General features: G+C 44.6%; 2 protein-coding genes across 7 annotated transcripts in view; one reads left to right on the plus strand and one right to left on the minus strand.

Annotated features, from left to right (window-relative positions):
* ANKS6 (ankyrin repeat and sterile alpha motif domain containing 6) overlaps positions 1 to 1,514 on the minus strand; it is a 54,797-nt gene extending 53,283 nt beyond the window's left edge. For both annotated transcript variants that reach the window (XM_033858337.2, XM_033858336.2), the window contains exon 1: positions 983 to 1,514. In XM_033858337.2, the coding sequence (XP_033714228.1) occupies positions 983 to 1,335 (353 nt within the window). In that variant the 5' untranslated portion in view covers positions 1,336 to 1,514. The remainder of the gene's footprint in view (positions 1 to 982) is intronic.
* Positions 1,515 to 2,120: 606 nt separating this feature from the next.
* GALNT12 (polypeptide N-acetylgalactosaminyltransferase 12) overlaps positions 2,121 to 25,559 on the plus strand; it is a 52,283-nt gene continuing 28,844 nt past the window's right edge. For 2 of the 5 annotated variants that reach the window (XM_004310816.4, XM_019949040.3), the window contains exon 1: positions 15,491 to 15,910. In XM_004310816.4, coding sequence (XP_004310864.1) covers positions 15,546 to 15,910 — 365 coding nt within the window. In that variant the 5' untranslated portion in view covers positions 15,491 to 15,545. Of the gene's footprint in view, positions 2,437 to 15,486; positions 15,911 to 25,559 lie in introns of those variants that run through there. The other 3 variants (XM_073806330.1, XM_019949041.3, XM_019949039.3) reach the window with 3 other exon arrangements.

Here is a 25,559-nt window from a genome sequence, read left to right on the forward strand (position 1 = left end):
TTCAAGTCCGGTTCATCCTACTTCCTGAGGACATCTGAAACTCATTGCTTTGCTCTCACACTGCCATCTCTGCTCTGGTCCAGGACACCAACACCTCTTCCTGGATTGCTGCAATCCCCTCCTAACCAGCCTTTCCGATTCTAGCTCACCCCTCCAATCCATCCTCACGGTGCAGTGAAAGTGATCTTTGAAAACATAAATCTCATTCTGTCAGTTGCTCTGCCTAGAAACTTCCATTACTTCCCAATGTCCTTAGGATAGCTCACCTTTCGCAGCCTTGCCACGGTGCATCTCCCACTACTCCCAGGCTCTCCCAGCCACAACATCGTTCTAGCAGTCCTACCAATGCCTATTTCACTTTGGTTTCCAAACCTTTGCACGGGCCTCCTATCACCCCATTCCCACCTTCCACTTCTTCCGTCCAGGTCAATTCTTAGGTATCCTTAGGTCTCGACTTGAATACATACATCATCCTTACCAGAAACCTTCCCCCGCTTCCTGAAACTGAGTCTGCTCTCCAAAAGCTCCCCCAATTTTCCCCGTGAAAGCTGTTCCTTTACCTGGCCTACCCAATGGCACGTGAGCTGCTCCAGTGGGAACTTTACCTGGGTACCGCAGCATCCCGAACGCCAAGCTAGGGTTGGTAGGTAGGTTCTTAGAAAACCCTTGTTGCCAGAAGTAATAAATGGACATCACTAAGGTTCTAAGTCTCTAAGATTCTATTTGCTGTCTCCAGATTGTGTTTTGAAAGGCCAATGTTTCTAAGATTCGGATTTTACTTTATTAAAAAGAGCGTCCACTTCTCGTCGTATCCCAAGCTACTCAAAGTTTACCATTCCAATTCTCTCGAACCAGTCCTTCACTCTTTACCTCCCGGGGCATCTGCGGGGGGCCACCGGGCAGGTCCGGCCGCCTGAGCCCGCCCGCGCCCCGGGGGCCGCTGGACACCACCCCGGATCCCCCGGCGCCCCGGACCCCTCACCTGGCCGCCTGCATGAGCGCGCTCCAGCCGTAGTGGTTGCGGCTGTTGACCGAGGCGCCGCGTCGCAGCAGGAACCGCACCAGCTGCTCATGGCCCCCGGCCGCGGCGAACTGCAGCGCCGTGTTGCCCGCCTCGTCAGAGCAATCTACGGGCACCGGCGCTCCGGCCGCCGACCCCGCCCCGGGCCCGGACGCCTCGGGCCCCGCCGGCTCCGCGCCCGCCTCGGGCTCCGCGCCGCGCTCCGCCGGTTCCGCAGTCCCCGGCTCCAGCAGCCGCCGCGCCGTCTCCGTGTCGCCCTGATCGCAGGCGCGCAACAGCAGCTGGAAGGCCGGGGGCAATCCGCCCTCCCCCATCGCGGCCAGCGGCCCGCGTCCGTCTGCGCCGCTGAACCAGCCGGCTCCGCCCCCGGATACCGCGCGCCGGCGCCTCCTTCCGCCCGCGCGCGCGCCTACTGTGTGCCGGCCGCGTGAGGAGGGCCGGGCCGCGCGCCTACTGTGTGCCGGACGCGCGCCCAGGGCGAGGGCACGCCTCAATCGCCGGCGTCGGGGGCGGGGGTGGGGGTGGGGGTGGGGGCGGGGGCTGGACAGCGGGTTCCGGGAAGTTTCGAGCTGCGTCCGCCGCCGGGCTCCCGAGGTTACCTTTGCGTTCTGGGCGCCCGCTTGCGGCCCTCCCCGCTGCTCCGGATACTTCCCGCCGCGTGCGGAGGTCCGAGCGGCCGTCCCAGCCCTCCTCACGTTGCGAGCTCCCAACCACTGGGCCAAGGTCTGAGTCCACGGGCTCACGGGCCTGGCCTGTGGCACGCGCCGCTGACCCCTCCGGCACCCGGCACTAACCTGGCGCCTCCGAAATGGTCGTTGACTGAATTAAGGAACAGATGCGTCCACTCTGTCCTCGCAGAATGTCCTGCCGGGCCATCAGTGCCATACTTGTCTGGGACGGGCGTTAGGCCTACAATCACCTCCTGTACCTTCATCTCTTTTCGTCAGTGGTTCTTGAAGCAGCACCGTCTGGGACATTTTACAAATGAACATTTTCTCATCCCACCCAGACCTACTGAATAGGAAACCGAGTATGGAGCCCAGCCACCGGTATCTTAGCAAGTCCTCCAGGTGATTCTGAGGCATGTTAAAGTTTGAGACGCACTGTTTGATACTTAACAGCAGTGCTGTCAGCCGCGGGGAAGGGCCGAGATGATCACCCCCAATTTACAGAGGAGGCACCTGAGGCTTAAAGAGGATGTGTCTTGCTAAAGCCCACACGACTGTCGTGTGGGAGAGCTGTGACTAGGACCCAGGTCTTCTGACATATAGTCCAATTCTCTTTCTACTCTCAACAAGTATTTATTGAGTGACTACTGTGTGCCAGGCACTGTTTTAGGCCCCGGAGAAGATGCAAAATAAAATCCCTGCTGTCCTGGACCTGACAGTGGAAAGAGGCTGTAAATACACAAACAAGTAAGTAACTTGTACGTCAGATGGTGATGAGTGTTATTAAAACAATAAATAGAACATAAAAGAATCCAAGTAAATGGGTTAGAGGATGGGATGTTATTTTATAATAGGTTGGATAGAAAAGATATCACTGAGAATGTGACATTTGCAAAGAGACCTGAAGGAATTGAGCAGTCAAGTTATGCTAACATTTGGAGAGAGTGCAATCCAGGCGGAGGGAAAGAGATTCTAACGAGAGCAGCCCTGCCAGCCAATTGCTTTACACTACGTTCTCATCGCGATAACAGACTTAACATTCTGATCTGGGGTAATTGGTTTCCACAGACTGTGAGCTATGGTCCCAAAGCCTAGCAAAAAGCTAGACATATGGTAGGTGCTAGGTCATTTAACTTGACTGTTAAATGACTAAGTCTAGTATATAGAATTACAATACAGAACAAAACTTGATGAGGGCATGAGGAAGGAATAAGGATCATGGCTTTGGCAGATCAAAGATGGTAATGCCCTTCGGATATGGACCGGCAGGGCTGGAAGATAAGGTCTTCTAGGCGAAGGGTAAAATGAGGAAAAGTGTCGAAAGTACACAGGGTTCAGGCTGCAAAATGCTTCAGTGCTAGAGATTTATTCTGTGAGTAATGGAGAGTCATGGCAAGTGTTTGAGTGTGTGAGATTCAGTAATAGAGCTAATCATTTTGGCCATGTGGGAGGTGGCATATCTCAGAGATATTGCGGGTTCGGTTCCAGACCACTGCAATAAAGTGAGTCATGCAACTTTTTGGTTTCCCAGTGCATGTAAAATTTATGTTTACACTATACTGTAGTCTAGTAAGTGTGCAATAGTCTTTAAGAAAACAAACAAGGTAAATACCTTGTCAGATGGTGATGAATGTTATTAAAACAATAAATAGAACATAACAGAATCCAAGTAAATGGGTTAGAGGATGGGATGTTATTTTATAATAGGTTGGGTAGAAAAGATATCACTGAGAATGTGACATTTGCAAAGAGACCTGAAGGAATTGAGCAGTCAAGTTATGCTAACATTTGGAGAGAGTGCATCATCTAAGCCCTCAGCAAGTTGTAATCTTTTTGCAATAGTGACATCAAAAATTACTGATCATGGATCACCATAACAGATATAATAATAATGAAAAGTTTGAAATATTGCAAGAATTACCAAAATGTGACAGTGACACAAAGTGGGTAAATGCTGTTGGAAAAATGGTGCTGGTAGACATGCTCCATGCAGGGTTGCCACAAACCTTCAGTCTATAAGATGCCACATCTGGGAAGCACGATAAAGGAAAGCACAATAAAACAAGGTGTGGGGAATTCCCTGGTGGTCCAGTGGTTAGGACTCCATGAGCTTCCACTGCAGGGGGCACAGGTTCAACTCCTGGTCAGAGAACTAAGATCCCGCTAGTTGCACAACCAAAATAAATAACTAATTAATTAATTAAACAAACACTGTCACTCATTTCCACATTTGGCTCTGTTCATCACAACAGAGTTGAGGATGACTTTCTTTTGAATGTCTAATGAAGACTTGGTTCCTTGAAAATCCTGAGCAATTGCTTCCTTGTCTTATTGTATTTATTCAGGTGTCTTTTCTTATATTTTACTAACTAGTTGTTTCACTGTAAAAGTAATATACATGGTAAAAAAAAAAATTCCAACAATACAAATGGGCATAAAGCAAAAGCCTTTTTCCCTCCTCCTCCACTTTCCCACTTTCCCAGTCCTACTTCCCATAGGTAACCAATATTCACATTTATTTTATCTTTCCAAAAATATTTCATACATATTTAAACATGCACACCTACTTATAGGCATTAATCAAGGTTCTTGATTGCAAGCAGCAGAAATTAACCCTCTGGATAATTTAAGAAGAAAGGGGATTTAATACGAGGTTTTGTTCATAGCTCACAGATCCCACGGGGCCAGAGAACCAGCCCCGGAGGCCCCACAACCAAGAACAATGTCCCAAATCATGCCAGGCTGCACCCTATACCAGGATGGAGTCTGCACAGGCCCATTTTGGTGTCACCAGCTTCAGAGTCCAAGGCAGAGATGGGAGCATCTGAATGGCCTGGCCAGGTCATGTGTTTTGCCTGGCAGAAAGGGAGTTGGGAAAGTGCATTTCTAGCTTTTTCAGCATGTATAATGGGAGGTAGGCTCCATTGTGTGTGCCCCAGAAGGTAGGAGACTCTCCAGCATAGGAAGGGGGTTCCCATGCTGGGCAGCCAAAAAGGATAACAAATGTCTACTACAAATATTCCCTCTAGAGTGGATCTGTATTGCTTACACCTGTCCTGCCTCTCCTACTTGGGGAAGAGACACCCTCTTTCTCTTCGGGAGCCTCCTTCCCCCACTCTCAGTCCACGTGGTTCAGTGATTAGCGTATGTCCAAGCTCATTCCAATTCCTTCAGTGCAGGATTTTTTGTTAAAGGTTGTCAGCTGTCAGGACGTCATAAGCCAGGCTGGGGCTCGCTCTGCCCCCACTTGAAGACAACCTGCCTGAGAGTGAAGCCACCACACAGAAGAGCAGAGACAAGTGATAGAAAAAGATGGGATCAGAACCCCCCCACCCCCATTCTTTTTGGTTAGGTTTGTTTTGAGCAGGGGATGCAATCCAAGCCTTAACAAATGCATATTTTACTATTTTACTTTTTAAAGAAGTGGGTTGCTACTATGCATGCTATTCTGAATATTCCCCCGCCCTTTTTTCATTAAATAAATGACTTGGGTGTCTTTCCATGAACATAGATCTACTGCATCCTTTTTTTAAAATATATATATATTTATTTTCTTTTTGGCTGTGTCGGGTCTTAGTTGTGGTGTGCAGGCTCCTTGTTGCCAGGCGCGGGCTTCTCTCTAGTTGTAGCACACGGGCTCTCGTTGTGGCCTGAGTGCTCAGTAGTTGTGGCACGTGGGCTTAGTTGCCCTGTGGCATGTGGGATCTTAGTTCCCCAACGAGGGATCGAACCGAGTCCCCTGCATTGCGATGCGGATTCTTAACCGCTGGACCACCAGGGACGTCCCTACTGCATCCTCTTTAATTGTTGCATGTAACACCATTAAGCAGATGTACCGTAATTTATTTAATCATTTTTTAATGATGCACAATTAGGTTGTTTCCAGTTTTCTGCTCTTATAAAAAAAATTCTGCATTGAACAGCACTTGTAGCAGTCAGGTTCCCAGCAGGAGACGGCTGGCACATTTGGCTGAGGAAATGAGGACCATTTACTAAAGAACTAATTACAGGCATGTGGGCAGTATTTACTAAGAGTTACAAGGGATGTTGCAGTACTCAGAGGCTGGCAACAGTAGGGAGCCATCACCACCCCAGGCCTGAAGCGGGAAAGGGAGAGAGCAGTTACTGGAATTCTGCAAGAGAGAAAACTGGAGAGATCTACCTGATAGGAGTTGGGCCTTTGGTAGAGGGATGCAGCCATCCTATGGCAACCCAGTAGGAAGCAATCCCCAGAGGAATAAAAACCTCTGACCTCATCCTCCTCCTGCCCTCTGATCTCTTGTCAATGCTCCTCATTGGCCAAACATAACTGTTAGCCTGAGGTTCAGAGCCTACTGATGTGGCCCTCACAGTCAGCCTCCCAGGAGGAGAGACTGAGCGGGGCAAATAGATTCCATCACCTTGCTGCTCAAACTCTGGTCCCTGGACCAGCAGCATCAGTACATCCTGGGAGCTTCTTAGAAATACAGCATCTTGGGTCCACCCCAGACCTATTGAACCAGAATCCATTTCAACACCATTCCCGGGTGATTTGTGTGCACAAAGGTTTGGAAGAATGGATCCAGCACATCTTTATACATAAATCTCTTCTGCAAGTGTATCTACAGTCTTATTATTTATGAATTCTCTTCCAGTATCTTTTCACTGATCCCTATGTTGGTTTGGGTCCTCTAAGAATCAAATGCCATAATGTTTTTTTTTTCCTGGGAGAAATGCTTGTGTAGGATAAAGGTGGAAGGAAGAAGAAAAGGGAAGGAGAGCCTTCAGACCCAGATGCAGGTCTGACAACTGGGAAAAGAGAGTGGAAAGGGAGGAGGCTTGGGTAGGAAGAGCTTCAGACTGCCCTGCAGTTCTGGGAATGACTCGACCAGGCTGATGGGGAGTCCCCAGGCAAAGGGAGTCTGCTAAGTCTTCCTGCATCAAACAGAAATGGCTGGGTTCTGGTGTCCCTCCCATGCTCGGTCACTGACTGGGAGAAACCAGAGGAACTGTAGCCTCAGCAAGAATATCACGGAGGACCCGAAGGCATAGCAGCTAGAGTCTCTTAGTCAACTGTTCTCCCTGCAGCAGGTTCTCTTGAAGGGCCGTCTGAGTGGTGTACCTCCATCACCGACACAATCCCTGTTCAACCAACATTAACTGAGTGCCTCCTGTGTGGCAGACATTATGTGTGTTGGATGATAGGGACACAGCCCCTGGCCCCCAGGGAATCCCACGTGATTGTGGAACAGGGTGGTCTGTGAGCTTTTGTTATCAATTCAGAGGAAGGTTTCAGAGTTTGAGGGTGTCACTGACAGCTTCATGGGAGAGCTTGACCACAAGTTGGGCAGAAAAACTGGGTGTGAGTTGGGTAGTTGTAGGAAAAGAGAGGAAACAGGTTGGAAAGGAGGGACAGGGGGATCAGAGACTGGTGCAATGGATTAGAAAGGAGGTAAGGAGGGTTTGGAAGTAAAATAATCTCTAAAGAGTATTTATTTACCTTAAAATATCTTCCTAATAAGATGATAATATGTGTTGTAAAGAGTTCCAATGTTGTAGAAATACAGAATGTAAGCTTCTTGAGATCAATGGCTCTGGGTGTTTACCATCATATCCCTTGAACCTAGTACATTGCCTGCTAAATGGTAGGTAATCAATAAATATTCGTTGAAAAAAAATGAAATGAAAATCAAAGGGCCAAAGAATCTCACTAATCAGAAATAAATATAATATGGTTAATGGTTTGGTGAATATTTCTTTAGAGTTTTTCCTTTTTATATATTAGTGTATTTTACTCAAATAGGATCATACTATCCATACAGCTCTACAACTTGATTTTCTTGACTTAACAACGCATCTTAAACACATTTGTATGTTAAACACTTAGAATTAATGTCATTCTTGTTAATGACACTGTGGTATATTAGTGTATGGATGTGCAGTACTTCATTTTATAATCTACTATTAATGGATATCTGGGTTGTTTCCAACTTTTTGCTTTTATATACAATACTGCAGCGGGCCCCGACCTTTTTGACACCAGGGACCGGTTTTGTGGAAGACAGTTTTTCCACAGACTGGGGTGGGGGGGTACGAGGAGGATGGTTCAGCCAGTAATGCGAGTGATGGGGGGCAATGGGCAGATGAAGCTTCATTTGCTTTGCTTTGCTTTGCTTTGCTCGCTGCCTGCCGCTCACCTCCTGCTGTGAGGCCTGGTTCCTAACAGGCTGAGGACCGGTACCGGTCCACGGCGGTGGGGGGGGTGGGGGGGGTTGGGGACCCCTGCAATACTGCGATAAGCTTCCTGTAAGCTTGTCTCTTGAGCACTTATGAATCTATTTCTGTTAGATAAATTCCTAGATGTGAAATTGCAGAATCAAAAGGATACGAACATTAACATTTCAAATAAATGTTGCCTAATTGCTTTCCAAAAGGTTGTACCAGTTTGCATTCCTACTGACTGGATAAGAGTGCCTGTTTATTCACATCCTTGACAACACTGGAATTAATAACCTTTTTAATCTTTGCCAATCTGATAGGTGAAAAAAATATTTTGGAGTAAGTTTGCATGCTTTTTAAGTAGAGAAGTTGAGCATATTTCGATACATTTATAGACCATTTTAGATCTCTTTTTTGTGGGAGCTGTCTTCAAATCCTTTGGTCATTTTTATTTCTGTTTGTTCTTTTTATTTCCCTGTTGATTCACATACTGGGTAAATGTCATCTGCAAATATGTCTTTCTGATTTGTCTTCTGTCTTTTGAGTTTACATTATTTGGGGCTTTACAGAATTTAAAAATTTTTATGTAGTCAAATTTATAAATCTTTTCCATAATGGTCTCTGGGTTTTTTCATCCAGTACTTTCATCATTGGATTTTCTTACTTTTCTTTTTTTACTTTGACATTTCTAGATCATTTGGAACTTATTTTGGTGTAAGGTGTGAAGTTGGCATTTAACTTTATTTTCCCAAATGTTTATCTAGTTGCCCCAATCATTAGTTGAATCAGCCATCTTTTCCCCACTAATGTTTGAAGTACCACTACCGTATAACTTATTAAGCTCTAAAAGGGATGTAATGATCCCCTGTGAAGGGAGCTAATATGACAAATCAAAAGTGCCTTCTACAGAAATCTATTTGTTGGTTGAGCAGCAGATGAGATGGTGTGGTCAAAGAACAAGTTATCTCCTCAAACTAACAAGAAACCCAAGGAGAGGACAAGTTAGTCAATTTGGGAAGAGGTATGAAAAGAATTAAGGTCCCAGCTGGATTCGCCCTCTGTGGATGCCAACTTATCATCATTAATAACATTTACATAGTACTTACTCTGGGTAAGCAGAGTAACTCCTGTTACTTTACCTCTGTTAACAAACTGTTGTAGCTCCCAGGTGGTACCAATGCTGCTGGTCTAAGAACCACACTTTGAGTAGCAAAGCACTAGTCATCTTCCATTTGCCCTTGCAGAAGCTCTTTCCACCCTGCTTTGTGTCCAGGGAGGCTGTCTGTGTGGACTACATCGCTCAATCCTTCCCAAAACCCTACTCTGGTACTGTTATTATCACCACTATCTTATACATGAGCACATTGCATTGAAAGAGGTTAAGTGACTTGCCTAAGGCTGCACAGCAATCTGTAATGGGGCTGGGATTTGAGCTCAGGCAAGCGGGCTGCAAGGCTGTGTTCTTACCCACGAGGCTAAGCTGTCTTTGGTCTTTGGTCTCACAGCAGCCTGCCATTGAGGTGTGTGGTAGGAAATCCTGAACTAGGGGTCAGGAGGCCTGGCCTCAGATCCTTGTTCTGCCCCTTGTATGTTGTGTGACCTTGGATAAACCACCTCACTTCTCTGAGCCCAAGTTTCCTCAGAGAAGAAACCTTGCAAGATTGTCAGTGGGTAAAGTGAGATGCTAGCAGTTTACAGCACATATAGGTGCTCAGTAAGTGACAGCTTGTATCCATTACCTGGCACTTGAACCCAGGTCTTGTAAGGCCTAATTCCATCACTCTCTTCTCTGCAACTAAGCCTCTGTTGGGAAGCATTCCAATTTGGTAAGCCGATCCAAGTTGTAATCCTTGTCTGTTTTCTAATCTGACAGATCTTAAATGTGTTGGGCATTTGGACAGAGGCCAAAAGGCACAGCTCCAAGACTTTCCTATCACACCTGCCTTCCAGCGCCAACCAGTGGACTCTGTTTTGTGCATGGAGTCACCTCCCACTAGTCTATAGTCTGATAGCAGCAGCAGTTCCGGGTAGGAGCTGCTTTGTATGGTTCACCTCAAACCCCATCCCCCTCCTGGAGCCCTGGGGGAGCTGCTCATGGAAGGGCCATATCCTCCAGGGAGGCCAGTAACCAGAGGCTGTGAATTGAAGCAGATGGCAAGTTAGATCCTACTCTGCCTGAGCCACCAACTTGTTCAAGACCGCCTCCCCACTCTGTGTCTTAGGCTCCCCATCTGTAAAATGAGAGAATCAGACCAGACTTATGCTTCTTAACTTTTGGGCTGTGGTCCCTTTGAAAATACAGAATATTTGATAAAAAGCTTTGGACTAGCTTACCAGTTTACACATTATCTTTCTACAGGAGATACAAAACTATTCATTTCCCTGAGCTGGGCAGCAGCAAAGGGAGTTCCAGATTAACCTAAAGTATGATTTCAAATCACTGATCTCACTTTAACATCCAGGTATCCGTGTAAACATAACTTCTTCAGAGAAACCTTCCTAAACCCCTAAACTAAACCAGGTTCTACTAGTATAAGTCCTTTTAGCACCCTGCAATGCTTCTTCAAAATATTTATCACAACTCTAATAAGTTATCTTTTTATTATCTGTCCATTCCATTACGCTCTCAGCACCATGATGTCAGAAGTATCTGTCTTGTGACAAAGATTCTCTCCTTGACCAAATTCTAGACAGGTTCCTCTGAGCTTTCATCTTGACTAGGGCTCAAACTTGGCGTGTAAAAACTACAGACTCTCAACACAAATGATTTCATCCACCCGCCTCCCCTCACATTAAAAGACTTAAACACTAACATAGTTTCCAAGACTGCGACACTAGCACCCCTTAAGTGCCTGCCTGAGAAAGCTGAAGACTACCCAAACAATTTGCTGTTTGCTCTGTCCAACACCTAACCAGAGGCCCCTGACCACCCTTTTTAAGAACATTTACTAAAAAGGGCTTACAATTGTGAATCCTTTCTCTGTCCCTTTGAGATGTGTATGTATCTCCTACAATTCAGGTGTATCTTTCTCAAGGACCTGAAAGTCATTCCTTTATTTAGTTATTTAAGTTTATTTATTTATTTATTTTTGGCTGCATTGGGTCTTCGTTGCTGCACACGGGCTTTCTCTAGTTGTGGCGAGCGGGGGCTACTCTTCGTTGCATTGCGCGGGCTTCTCATTGAGGTGGCTTCTCTTGTTGTGGCGCATGGGCTCTAGGCGCGCGGGCTTCAGTAGTTGTGGCTCGCGGGCTGTAGAGCGCAGGCCCAGTAGTCGTGGCTCACAGGCTTAGCTGCTCTGCAGCATGTGGGATCTTCCCGCACCAGGGCTCGAACCCGTGTCCCCCTGCATTGGTAGGTGGATTCTTAACCACTGCACCACCAGGGAAGCCCCAGTCATTCCTTTAAAATGCGATCGTCAGGAAGGATAGGGCCTCTGTCTGCCAGTCTCAGTGGGAGGATAGAATCCTGACTTCGATGATTGCAAGCCAACAGACATATCTGGGCTAATCAGCATTTATGCTGACCAATCCTTTGTAATTTTTCATTTCCTCAGCTCTACTTAAAACTCCCAATTACCCCTATGCAAATCAAAGTTGAATCAGTTCATACTGGACCTCCTTCCCTATTGAAATGGTATGTTACCGATTCAAATCTGTCTTTCCCATTTAACTAGTATCCAGCTTTGTTTATCATCGACAGTTGCTCATTGTAGTTTGCCTAGTCTGTAGCACAGTACCTGGCACATGTTTAGATGCTCAGTAATATTTCCTCTTGAAATATGTTGATTAAAATCATCCAGTTGTTCCAGTTATCTACTGCTGTGTTACAAACCATCCCAAATCGTCATGGTGTAAAACAACAATCATCTTATTATGTTCATGGGTTCTGTGGGTCAGGGATTTGAAGACAGCACCTCTCTGTTCTGTGACATCTGGGGCATAGCTGAGATGACTTGAATGACTGGGGAGGAGCCACTTTCAAGATGGCTTCTTCACTCACCTGTCTGTTGCCTGGGCTGTCTAGGGTGGCTAAAGGTTGGGCTCAGCTGACCCTGTTGACTGTGTGTCTGCCTGTGGCTTCTCTGGCATGATGGCATCGGGATCGTCAGATTTCTTTCCTGGCAGCTCAGGGCTCTGAGAACAGTGGTCCCGTGAACAAGGTGGAAGCTTCATGGCCTTTTATACCTAGCTTTAGAAGTCACAGAACTTCACTTCTACCATATTCTGTTGGTTGAAGCAGTTAGAAGTCTGCCTTGTTTCAAGGGAAGGGAGTATCAAAGAATTTTCAGCCTGGTTTTAAAATCACCGTACCATCAGAGTCAGATTTGGGGAGAATTCTCTTGCAATTAATCATCTGTTATCAGTGAGGATTAGACTTGGCTGCCTAAGACAGAAAACCCATAGAAACAGTGGCTTCAATGAGATAGAAGTTTATTTCTCTCTCACTAAACAAAGCCTGGAAGGAGGCCAACAGGACTGGTTCAGTGTCCACAATGTTAGGGAACTGGACTCCTTCTGCCATGGTGTTTCACCATTCTCAGTGCATGACCCAAGGTGATTGCTTGAGCTTCAGTCTTCATAGCCACAATCCAGCCAGCAAGAAAGAAAGGTAAGGAAGTTTCCTTTAAGGACATTACTCAGAAGCCCTATTTGACACCACCACTTATAGCCCATTGGTGGCACACTTAGTCACTTGGCCATGCCTAGTTGCAAGGAGGGCTGGGAAATATAGTCTTTATTTTGGAAGACAATGGGTCCAGAGAAACAAACACATTTTTAAAAAAAGGATTCTAGAGAAGGAAAAAGAGAAGATTGGATATTGGCAGACATCTAGCAGTTTGTACCATACCTTTTTATTCTGTTCTATTTCCTGTTCTGCTACTGATCAGCTGTGGGCCTGGACAACGTACTTCCTTTTGCCTGGTTACCAAGTCCTCTGTTAATTAGAGACGTGGCTGCGATGATCTAATAAGGAAGCTCAAAGGATTAAGCAAATAAATGTGTCAATGCTCTGGTTTCAGGGAGAATAACTGGAGCCCTGTCCAGTCAGCCTCCTTTTTACTTTCCTGGATGGTTTCCCCTTGGGATTTCTAGGAGCAGATTCTGAAAACGTCCAGACTGAGTTGCTGAGGCCCTTCCAGCAAGAAGACCTAAAGAATTCATGTTTGTTACCTTTTGGGAGTAACTTTTCTCTGCACTTAACCAGGCTGTGCCCTCCATCAGGTACTTCCCCACTGAGTTCAAACAGGTGCCTACTTAAGTGAGTGTGAGACACAAAGCCAGCCATGAATTGAGCACTTACTGTGTCTGACACTGAACCAACTTCTGGGATCATAAAGTGACCACAGCCCATACTCTTAATCCTTTACATTCTTTTTTTTTTTTTTTTTTTTTTTTTACAAGGCCAGGGTATGAAGGGCTGTAACAAAGTATGATGGTGATATGGATTGAATTGTGTCCCCCCAGAAGATCTGTTGAAGTCCTAATCCTTGATACCTATGAATGTTACCTTATTTGGGAATAGGGTCTTTGTTGATGTAATCAAGTTAAGATGAGATCATTAGAGTGGCCCAAATCCAATGACCAGCGCCCTTAGAAGAAGAGTAGAAGGGACACAGAGACAAACGCACTAGAAGAATGTCATATGACCATGGAGTCAGAGATTGGAGTGATGCATCTACAAGTCAAGGAATGTCAAGGATTGCTGGCAACACGAGTAACTAAGAGAAAGGTATGGAACAGATTCTCCCCTGGAGCCTCCAGGGAGAATGTGTCTCTGCTAATAAGACTTATTGCCTCCAGAACTGTGAGAGAATAAATTTCTGTTGTTTTTAGCCACCTAGTTTGTGGTAGTTTGTTATGGCAATTCTCGGAAACTAATAGACATGGTCAGTTTGATACGTCAGCTTGGCTAGGCTTTAATCCTCAGTTATTCAATCAAACACTAATGTAGATGTTGCCATGAAGGTATTTCGTAGATATGGTTAACATTTACAATCAGCTGACTTTAAGGAAGGAGATTGTTTAGGTGGGCCTGATTTAATAAGTTAAAGTCCTAAAGAGCAGAACTGAGATTGCCCTAGAAAATAAGAAATTCTGCCTGTGGATTGTAGCTTCTGCTTATGTCAGAGAGTTTCAGCCTGTCATTCCTGATGACCTGCCCTATAGATTTTGGACTTGCTTAACCAGTCTCTGCAATTGTATAAGCCAATTTCTTGCAGTAAATCTCTTAATATATCTCTTCCTGCTTTTGTTTCTCTTGCGGAACCCTGACTAATACACAAAAGGATGATGTGATCTTTAAATACGTTTACCTAAAAAACCATGGAATTGCTGAAGGCTTCATGGAGGAGGTGGCTTTTGGCAGGGTCTTGAAGGATGGGTAGGAGTTTGCTAGGTGGGGAAGGGCATTTCCAGCAGAGAGAACAGCCTATGTAAAGGCCTGAAGTGAAACCATGCCTCCCCTATCCCCCAGTGGTTGGGGGGATAGGCATTACAGAATTTGGAGTCACATTATGGGGGTCTCTCCAGTCAAGCTGAGGACTTCAGCACTTGTCCTGGAGGCTAGGGGTTCACCTTTTTTTATTCTTTGTTCTTTTATTTCTTTATTTTTAAAAATTGAGATATAACTTTCATAAGTCAAGTGCATGGGTTTTAAAGAAGAACTTGATGAATTTTTACATATGTATTTATCCATGTAATCCTCACTAAAATCAAGAGATAGAATCAGGGCTGGGATTAGGGTGAGGTGAGTGAAGTGAGCTGTGCAAGCACAGGGTTAGATTTTCTACCTTTAAAAGTTTGGTGTTTTGTTGTCATGGATTTTTTGCATTCATTTTGATTTTGAAAAATATTGTTTATTTTGATTACTGAGGCTTATTTGGCCCACGCTTCAATTTTCTGCCTTGGAGAGAGCCTCATGCCTCACTCTCGTCTGGACCCTATTAAATATTTCCGGCACCCCTGTGGCTTCCTCATTCTCGCAATCCTCCCAAAGGAAACCTCTAGCCAGGAACCGGGCTACTTAACATGAAGGGATGGCCTGGGGTGTGTGCAGTCATGGGTGTGTTTGCGTGTTTTTCTGAGAGGATAGTTCATTTCTTTGATAAGTTTCTTGGAGGCGTCTGTAAAGTGAGGAATAAGAAACATTACCGACTAATAGGGAGCCAGAGGAGGGTTTGTTATTCAAGGGATCCGAGCAGTACGTCTTAGGTCGGTATGCCTGCAGGCCTCCATGAGATAGCCCGGTGTAAATTAGCCTCACTGTGCCCCAGTCTCCTCATCTGTAAAATGTACCTCTCTTATTGGACTGTGTAGGGGTCAGATGAGATAATGGCAGTGAAATTCATAGCGCCCTGCACAGCGCATTCGGCCAACATTTACGGAGCGCTTACGACTTGCCAGGCGCTGAGCTGAGGGTTTTACGGCCGTTACCTTTTTAATAAAGCACACAGCCCACCAAGAAGGTGCACGGCTCAGCGAGCCCTCCTGAGGACCCTGTAAAAGTTCGCCCCTTCAGCAGGCAGGAGGGGCGGGAAGGGGGCGGGGCGCAGGTGGGGCGGGCCGGGGGCGGGGCGGCGCGCCGGTTCCGGGATCCGGGTCGCTGGCTGCGCCAACGCCTCGGGGCGCGCCGGGCGCTGGCCGCAGCTGGCGGGCGCATGTTGGGGCGCGCGGCGTGGAGGCGCTGCCCGCGAGGGCTTCGGCGCGGCCGGGAGGCGCTGCTGGTACTGCTGGCGTTGCTGGCCCTGGCCGGGCTGGGCTCGGTGCTGCGGGCGCGGCGCGGGGCCGGGACGGCCGAGCCAGGACTCCCACGCACCCCGCGCTCTGGGCGGCGAGACCCGGTTCTGCCGCGGCCGCCGGTGCGGGAGGACGCTCTGGGCGCGCGAGGCGAGGCAGTGCGGCTGCAGCTGCAGGGCGAAGAGCTGCGGCTGCAGGAGGAGAGCGTGCGGCTGCACCAGATCAACATCTACCTCAGCGACCGCATCTCGCTGCACCGCCGCCTGCCTGAGCGCTGGAACCCTCTGTGAGTCCCCAGGTGGCGGGAGAAGCACCGCCCTCGGAGTCCCCGGGCCTCAGTTTCTGCAGCTGTGAAGTGGCAAGGTGGAACCGGGGTCTCGAAAGACCTGGGGATCTCGCGTATTATTGAGTCACTCGGAAGTGGGCAGTGAAAGTGTTCATACTGCGGGGTGGGGGAGAAAGTTTTAAAAAATGAACATAGAAAAATCTCAGAAATTGACAAATCTGCAGACAGGTTTCAGATGAGACCCTTTGGGTGCCCTTCCTGGGTCCAAAGGCACCCCCAGTCCAGTTACGCCTGTAACGTCCTGCTTTGGCGAAGCTAAGGACCTGTGGGGTTCGAGACAGGCTTCATTCACTTACCTGTGTGCACCTGTGTGCACCAGGGCCCATGAATCAACCAGGAGGGGAGGGCCCGCCTGGCAGGTGAGATGAAAGGTGCCTGGAAGGGCAAGTCGGAAGTCGCAAGCCTCCTTGCCCTCTCTCTGGTACTCCTGACCTTTAAGTGGAGGAAGTCAGGAAGGAGCGGCTGCTGGGAAGGGCTCCTTCTGGCTGTGGTCCAGCAGAGCTGACTCCTGTGGGTAACACAGTCCTGGAACCTGTGTGGTCAGAGGCCTAATTCCTATAGGAGCTGCTGTCTGGAGGGGTTGTACCCACTGCTTAGGTAAGAAGGGAACAAGCTGGCAGGTGGAGGATGGCCCTCCTGACCTTCTATTTCCTTTCCTCTTTTGGTAGGGATCTTCCAGGTCCCTGCTGGAGCCCCCTCCTTAAAGACTTTGAGGGAAAGAGGGCTCAGAGAGGGGGTTCTGGAGCCAAGTGGGCAACCTCCTGTATCTACCAGGCATCTGCCACTCCTCCCTGCTCCTTGTCCCTCCTGCTTTACAGGTGTGGAAATTGGCCCAGAGAGGTCAGGTGACTCACCCAAGGCCCCACAGCTGGAAAGTGGTGGAACTGGCCTTGGGGGACTGTGACCCTCCTGGCCCCCATGGTACTGTGCTGATTTCAGGATTTTAGGCAACTGCTCTGTGCGTCCTTGGTCAGAGAGAGCATGAATGTCTGCAGGAGGAGGCCCCACCTCTGCCCTCACTGGCAAAGTTTGAATGGATTTGCACCTCACTGTCTCTGCTGTTTTTCAGGATCTGCTCATGCCTAGCCTATGCTTTTACCTTAGGCACTTTTACTGTTTATCTTTTTGAGTCGAGCTTTGTTTGTTGGGGTTGGTGGTAGTTCCTCCTCTTCAGCCAAATGGCTGAATATATGTTTATCTGCTTGAAACACGAAGGGTGCTCACTGAGGCAAGGTCTAGGGGAAGCTTTCAGGTCAGAATCAGGGTTCAGACCCAGCTCACGTGAAATAAAATCGTGGCTCTTTTGCTCATCAGCTCTATCTAGCCTCTCTGAGCCTCAATTTCCCTGTCGGCAAAATAGGGGATGAGTAGAAATAACACAACCTAGGAGTTAATAAAACACCTAACACCTGGGAACACACTGTGTACTCAGTTCTTATTAGTTTTTCCTGCCTTCCCTGTTGCCAACAATACACTCAGGAGGTTGCTTTTAAGAGTCGTCCAGGGATTGGTCATAAAGTTTTTCTTTTCCAGGTTCCAACTTCCTCTGTTGTCCCAGGTTGTGAAGTCTCTTTGAAACATTGTGGATGACCTGTGGGGCGTATGGTGTTCCATCTCCATGGTGACACAGCTGCTCTGTGTCCTATCAGGATTTGCTTATAGATCCTGCTATTGCAATGACCCTGGGAAGTTAATCCAAACCCAGCGTGATAAGGAGTGTGAATGCCTCCTGTCTTTAATTCCTGCAGCAAGGCCTATTGGGTCATTCTTGCCTAGAGAGAAAGGTGAGCTCCATCTGTGTCGGTCTCAGCCCAGCCAGGCCTTGAGGTATAACTTAGATGTAGCCAGTAGTGTCAAGGCCTTTCACGAAGACTCACTTTTATTATATAGACTTATTATAAGTCTATTATATAGACTTATTTTATTATAGTTCATACGGGCGTGAGGACCTAATAAGGTGTTGAGATTTAGCCTGAGAAACCAGAATGGCAGATTATGAGGTCACAGTCGGGGTCCTGGGTGAGGGGGAGGGTTAGAACTAATTAATAAGCAGAGGTGTGGTTAGGATCCTTGAATGTCATAGGAGGGAAGGTCCTGAGGGAGCATCCAATCTAACCAGAGAGGAAAAGCCATGCCCCCAAGGTAACACACAGATCTGGGGCAGAGCTGATCTAGAACCCAGATCTTTTATTCCATCCTCCCTTTTGATATGGAAGCAATTATTTATCTGTTAATTTTAATTATAAGAGCAATACATGTTCACTCTAGAAAAGTTTGCATATACAGAGAAGCAAAAAAAAAAAGAAAAAGAAAAATCATCCATAAACCTACCATCCTGGGAAGAACCACTATTAACATTTTGCTGTGTATCCTTCTAGACTTTTCCAGGTATAGAAATAGATTCTGAAAATATACACACGGGTAAGTGGGTGAGAACATATTCAGGCATGAGTATGTACAAAGGCCCACACACGTTTTTAACCAAAGTCTTTGCACTACAGGGGATCAGTGTGTTATCATAGGCAAGGGACTGTTTGGCTTGGTTCTTCTGGCATCTGCAAGCCTTGGTAGCTAATAGAGACACTTTGAAGTATTGGCTCTAATTCTTCAAGACTTGGTGTAGACCCTGGCCCTTCTGTGAGGCTAATAATTCACATGCCAGTAGATGAGTGCATCGCTTTTTTTCTATTAGTTACGGCACTGAATCGAGGAGGAAAAGGAGGAGGGAGGAGGATGACAAGGAATTCTTGCATGGTAGTGTAGTAAGTATAGGGTTTGCAAAACTCTTTCACAAATACCGTCTCATTTGAGCCTAGTGAGGAGAGGGAACTTTCGCTGTGAGATGGCAGCAGGCCAAAGTGGGGAGCCAGATAGCTGGGTTTGTGGCCTTGGGGAACTTTGAAAAATTATGTGAGGGATCTTCCCCAGAATGGTTAAATAGAGTTTTGGTGGGTAGGGCCTAGGCTGAGGCTGATGTGCAGCTAGTGTTGAAAGCTACTGGCTTAGAGCCTTTGGATTTCCCACTCCGAAGATTAAGGGTGGGTGCTTTTGAGGCTGTGGGAGAATACCAGAATTAGACAAAGTGGGGATTGATAACAGGTCAAATGCAGATGAAACTCGTGGTGACATCACAGTCAGTTACAAGGTGTGTCACAAGTGATGGTGGGTAATCATGTACCAATACTTACATGAAGTTTTAGTTTTCATAGATAAGGGAAGCCTTGAGATAATCCTATACTGTTATTCTCATTTGCATTCTGACCTCTTTAGCAGGAGAGAAAGGTAGAGTGACAGCGCCCTTGGGGCTCTGCATTTCCACCGCACATGTATGGGGATGCCACGCATGTGAACATCAGCTGTTCTCTGCCACTGCCAAGGAGTTGTGAACTGCTGGTTAGAAAAGTGTGTAAATAATACACACAGGTGTTTGCATTTCCTGAACACTTGCTCTGGTTTTAGCCGTATTAGTGCTATAGTTGCAGAGTGTGTATCCAAGTTTAAGGACTAGGACTTGGGTGCTAGGATGGCAAAGAGTCTCAAAATAGCTCTAAATAGGTAATTCAGCAAAAGAAAGTGTTTGTGTCTTGCTGGGGTTGGCAGAAGGGAGTTGGTTAAGATTTCTCTTTTTGCAGAGAGGTAGCCTGCTTGTCTGTTCTCTTAACATTACCTTTGGAGAAACATCACACATGGTGTGGAGATTAGACTGATGTTTCTTTGCTTCCCCGACAAGGTTGTAAACTGAGGCTATTTTATTAGTTTTTCCTAGACCCATCTTGTGGTTGTCAGAGTGGCGTCCTTTCTTTGAATCAGTACCTTAAGTCTACAGAACATGTTCCTTTTGGTTAGAGTTTCATGATACCTTCTCCCATCCTTTTATTTTCACTTCTTCTGTGACTTAGCTTTTAGGCATGTCTCTAATTAGCATGTTGCTGGATTTTGTGTTATCATTAAAAAAAAAATCCTGACTCACAGTCTTTGACTTTAACTAGATAGTTATGTCCATTTATACTTACTGTGCTTACTGATACTTTAGTGTTTGATTATGCCATCTTACTTATGCTTTCTATTTGTTATGCTTTTTCTATGTTTTTTCTCTTTTTTCCATACTGCTTTTTGAACCCATAGAACCTTCTGGTTCCATTTTTCTCTCTCTATTAATTTGGCAGTTATCTATTTCCAATCTTTAGTGGTAAATTTGAAAGTATATATTTAACTGAAAAAAGTCTAAAGTTAATCGATAACTATGGATCCTAGAATGCTTTAACATTGATCACCTTCTTTCCCAATTTGTATGTCATTTTACTCCACTATTTTAATTCTGTCTTGCTTTTTAAACCAACACATTAGACATTTTTAAAAATGCAGTATTTGTTTACATTTATCCACACGTTTACCATTTTCTCTTCCCATCATTCTTTCCTGAATGGTCATCTTTGGATCTCAGAGATCTTTCTGGGATTCTTTTCTTCTTCCTGAAAGATATCATGTATTTCTTGCTGTAGACAAGGTTATTGTTGTAAACACTCAGTTTTATTTATCTGAAAATGTTTTTATTTTGCTCTTGTTCTCAAAAAATAGTTTGGTTGGGTATATAATTCCAGGTTGATAGTTTGGCATTTGAAGATAGTATTCCACTGTCCCCTGGCTTGCTCTTTGCTGTGAGATGTCTATACTGAGTTAAATTTGTCTGTCATTCTTGTTTCTTTGTCATTCATTTGAGGTCCTCTTTTATTTATTTAAGCATAGTCAGCATACTTATTTTATGCTCTGTCTGATACCTCTAATATCCAGGTTCATAGATTTCCTTGTTGTTCCTGTACTCCGAGGACTTCTTTTACTTTTTTGTAAGCTGATCCATGCATTTAAAAGATTTTTTTAAAGTATTTTATCAAGAATTTTTTGGGTGTCCTTTACCAAGAGGTGTTCCCAGATATTTTAAATCTTTCATACTGCCTTGAGTGGAAGTCCTATATTCACCTTAAAAAAAGACTTATTTTCTCTCTTAGTTAGGGTTCTTTGGTTGAAAGTGACTGAAAACTCAATGCAAACTGACTTAAATATAAAAGAAAATATATTGACTTCTATGACAGTAAAGCCTGAGATTAGAACTGGGTTCAGATTATTCTGGGCCCTGAATACAGGGACTCAACTGATTTCATCAGGAAAATGTTGATTGGTCAGGCCAGGGGCATGTGACCTTCCCAGAGGGGTGTGTATATGTGCATATGTATACACAAGTGTGTGCACACACATTGTATGTATGCGTGTGTGTGTGTGTGTGTGTGTGTGTGTGTGTGTGTGTGTCCAGCCCTGCACAAACCATACAGCTTGAGAGTGCAGGAGGCATGGTTCCTGAAAGAGCAAAGTGCAGTAAGATGAAGAAAGGAGAAAGCATTCTGGGCCAATAAAACACACCTATGTATATTATGACCTCCCTGGCCTGTTCTCCAAAGGATATGAATTTTCATTTTTTTAAAGATGTTTATGTGATAACCTAAATATAATATAAAAGAAGACCTGGAAGTATTTGCCGCACCCATTCATTCATATCCATAAAATACATAGACATATATTGTACTGGTGGAGGTTATGGTAGTCCGCACCCAGTAGGGTTGTTTTGAAGGCTAAAGGGAATAATGCATGTAGAATGCTTAGCACGCTGCCTATCATGTAGTAGGCACTCAATAAATGTTACTATTATTACTAGGTATTACTAGGTATTTTCTGCAAAGCATGCAGAAAATACAGAGAAAAACACAGTTCAGCCCCTGCCCTTACAAAGCACATGGATTATACCAGAAAGTTAAGGAAAGGATGGCTTACTATGATTTAGCAGTGAATTTGGTTCTGAGCTCTCTTTTATCTCCTATGCAGAAGTGGAACCCTGAGTGATGCATAGCTGCCCTTGCCTAATGGAAGGATGCACAGCTTTTTATCACCCAGGAAAAGGGGAAAGTGTTTTTCCTGGATGCAGATTTAGAGATATTCAGGAAGGATATACTGAACTTCATGAAGGAGAATGCTTTTAAAGGATGTTTTATCTTCTTTTTTTTTCAACTGAAGTATAGTTGATTTACAATGCTGTGTTACTTTCTAGTGTACATCAAAGTGATTTAGTTATATATATATATATGTATGCTTTTCCATTTTGGTTTATTACAGGATATTGAATATAGTTCCCTGTGCTATACAGTAGGGCTTTGTTGTTTATCTATTTTATTTATAGTAGTTTATATCTGCTAATCCCAAACTCCTAATTTATCCTTCCCTCACCCGTTTTTCCCTTTGGTAACCATAAGTTTTTTATCTATGTCTGTGAGTCTGTTTCTGTTTTGTAAATAAGTTCACTTGTGTCATATTTTAGATTCCACATATAAATGATATTATATGGTATTTGTCTTTCTCTTTCTAACTCACTTCACTTGGTATGGTAATCTCTAGGTCCACCCATGTTGCTGCTAATGGCATCATCTTACGCTTTTTTATGTCGCTGTAGTGTTCCATTATATGTGTGTGTGTGTGTGTGTGTGTGTGTGTATACCACATCTCTTTATCCATTCATCTGTCAATGGACATTTAGGTTGCTTCCATGTCTTGGCTATTGTAAAGCGATATTTTAAAGAACAAAGGAGAAAATGTACTACGCCAACAACAAAAAAAGGAGAGGGCAGAATGTTAAATATTACTCAGTGAAGACATTTGCTATGGCAAGCTAAAGAAATATGATTCAGCATTTTAAAAATCTTTCTTGTGATTATAAAAATGATGCATGTTCATTATAGAACTATTTTTTTAAAATAAATTTATTTATTTTTGGCTGAGTTGGGTCTTTGTTGCTGCACGTGGGCTTTGTCTGGTTGTGGCGAGCAGGGCTACTCATTGTTGTGGTGTATGGGCTTCCCATTGCAGTGGCTTTTCTTGTTGCAGAGCATGGCTCTAGGCGCATGGGCTTCAGTAGTTGTGGCTCGCGGGCTCTAGAGCACAGGCTCAGTAGCTGTGGCGCACGGGCTTAGTTGCTCCGTGGCATGTGGGATCTTCCCGGACCAGGGATCGAACCCGTGTCCCCTGCATTGGCAGGCAGATTCTTAACCACTGCGCCACCAGGGGAGCCCTATAGAACAATTTTAGAATGCAGAAAAATATAAAGAATTAAATAAGAATCAGTGATAATCCCACTGCTCAGAGATCACCATTGTTAACATTCTTGGCATATTTCTTTCTATTGTTTACTGTTTATGTGTGAGTGCATGCACACACACTTTGTTGTTCGAAGAACTGACATGATGCTGTTTATAGATCTGTACCCTGCTTTTCTGATTAAATGTCAGAGAGTGGTCATCCTTTTTTTATTGCTAAATATTCTCTGAAAACATGGCTTTGGATGGCCATATAGCATTTCTTCATGCAACCATGAATGTTTATCCTCCGACATTTAAATTGTTTACAGAATTTCACTATTATAAATAATGTTACAAAGAAAAATTTTTACGACAAGCCTCCTTCAGGGTATCTCTGATTATTCACTTGGGTGAGAAATTCTTAGATGTATTGATATGAGATGAATGAGAAGAGGAACATTTTAAAGCTCTGAGTGTAGGGAATTCCCTGGGGGGCCAGTGGTTAGGACTCCAAGCTCTCACTGCTGAGGGCCCTGGTTGGGGAACTAAGATCCCATATGCAGCGCAGCGTGGCCAAAAATAAAAAATGTTTAATAATAATAAAAAAAGAAAGCTCTGAGTGTATATTGCTAAATTGGTATCTTGTAATCTCAGAGCACACAAATAGCCCACCTGGACATTTGAGAACAGTGCCCTTGAACTTCTGGATTTTGCACAGCAGTGAAAACACATAAACAAAAACACTGAGGAGGGGCTGACATACAGCCCCAACTCTATTTGGTCAAACAGAGCTTGTCTTGTTCTCCTATTTACTCCCATCATGAGAAGAAATAAATTTTAATCCAAAACAGTAAGGATGTGATTTCAAACTAAAGGACAGTTCGTTTAAATTGAATAAATTTCATGTTTGAAAACCTGATTGTCCTTATTTCTACTCATTTCTCTTTGGACTGGTGCATATGTGAAACTAAATTTTAGCTTTACCTTGTTTTTAAAGATAAAAAAATCTTAATTTTAGTTTCACAAAAACACATTTTTTTTTCATGTAGTATAAGCAGTTCTTTCTGATGCTTCTAGTGGGCTGTGGTGGCTTTTCTATGCACCCCGTCTAGTACTCGGAGAATATTAAATCCAGACATAATTATTAATATTCTTATACATATATGTGTGTGTTTTCTTTTTGCTCTAACATATATTTGGAGGAAGGCAACTGTTTTTTGTTTTTGTTTTCATCAACATTTTTTTAATTAAAAAAATTTTTGTCTCTGACTTTTTATTCTCTTAATTTTATTTTGTTCTATTTTATTTTTAAAATTTAAAAAATTTTCAGATTTTTATACAAATTTTAAAGGTTACTTTACATTTAGATTGATTACAAAATGTTAGCTATATTTCCCATATTGTACAATACATCCTTGAGCCTATCTTACGTCCAGTAATTTGCACCCCCCACCACTGATAACCACTGGTTTGTTCTCTGTATCTGTGAGTCTGCTTCTTTTTTGTTATATTCACTAGTTTGTTGTATTTTTTTAGACTCCACATATAAGTGATGTCATATAGTATTTGTCTTTCTCTGTCTGACGTATTTTATTTCACTTAGCATAATGCCCTCCAAGTCCATCCACATTGCTGCAAATAGCAAAATTTTGTTCTTTTTTATGGCTGAGTAGTATTCCATTGTATATATCTGCCACATCTTTTTTTTTTTTTTTTTTTTTAACGGCACGCGGGCCTCTCACTGTTGTGGCCTCTCCCGTTGCAGAGAACAGGCTCTGGACACGCAGGCTCAGCGGCCATGGCTTACGGGCCCAGCCGCTCCACCGCATGTGGGATCTTCCCGGACCGGGGCACGAATCCGTGTCCCCTGCATCGGCAGGCAGACTCTCAACCACTGCGCCACCAGGGAAGCCCTCTGCCACATCTTCTTATCCATTCGTCTGTTGATGGACACTTAGGTTGCTTCCATATCTTGGCAATTGTAAATAATGGTGTTGTGAATATTTGGGGTGCATGTATCTTCAAATTAGTGTTTTTGGGTTTTTTCAGACATAAACCCAGGAGTGGAATTCCTGGGTCATACGGTAGTTCTATTTTTAGTTTTTCAAGGAATGTCCGTACTGTTTTCCACAGTCTGCACCAACTTACATTCCCACCAACAGTGTACAAGTGTTCTTTTTCCTCCACATCCTCAGGGGGCAGCTGTTTTGGTAGAAGTGGGAATGAGTGAGAAAGGAGAGGGCCTTGGACAGGGCCACTAAGATTGAGATACGTGTAGGTCAGAATTGGCTTGGTGTTTGGGTACACCCTTTGCAACATTAAAAATTTTCTTTTCTTCTTTTTGTATTAAACTTTTAATTTTGAAAAATTCAAACCTAGAGAAAATTTGCTAGAATAGCCAAAATCCTCTATAGCCTTCACCTAGACCCACTCATTATTTTGCCACATTTACTTAATTTTTCTCTTTCTAT

The sequence above is a fragment of the Tursiops truncatus genome, chromosome 6, assembly GCF_011762595.2.
Source record: "Tursiops truncatus isolate mTurTru1 chromosome 6, mTurTru1.mat.Y, whole genome shotgun sequence".
NCBI classification, from domain to species: Eukaryota; Metazoa; Chordata; class Mammalia; order Artiodactyla; family Delphinidae; genus Tursiops; species Tursiops truncatus.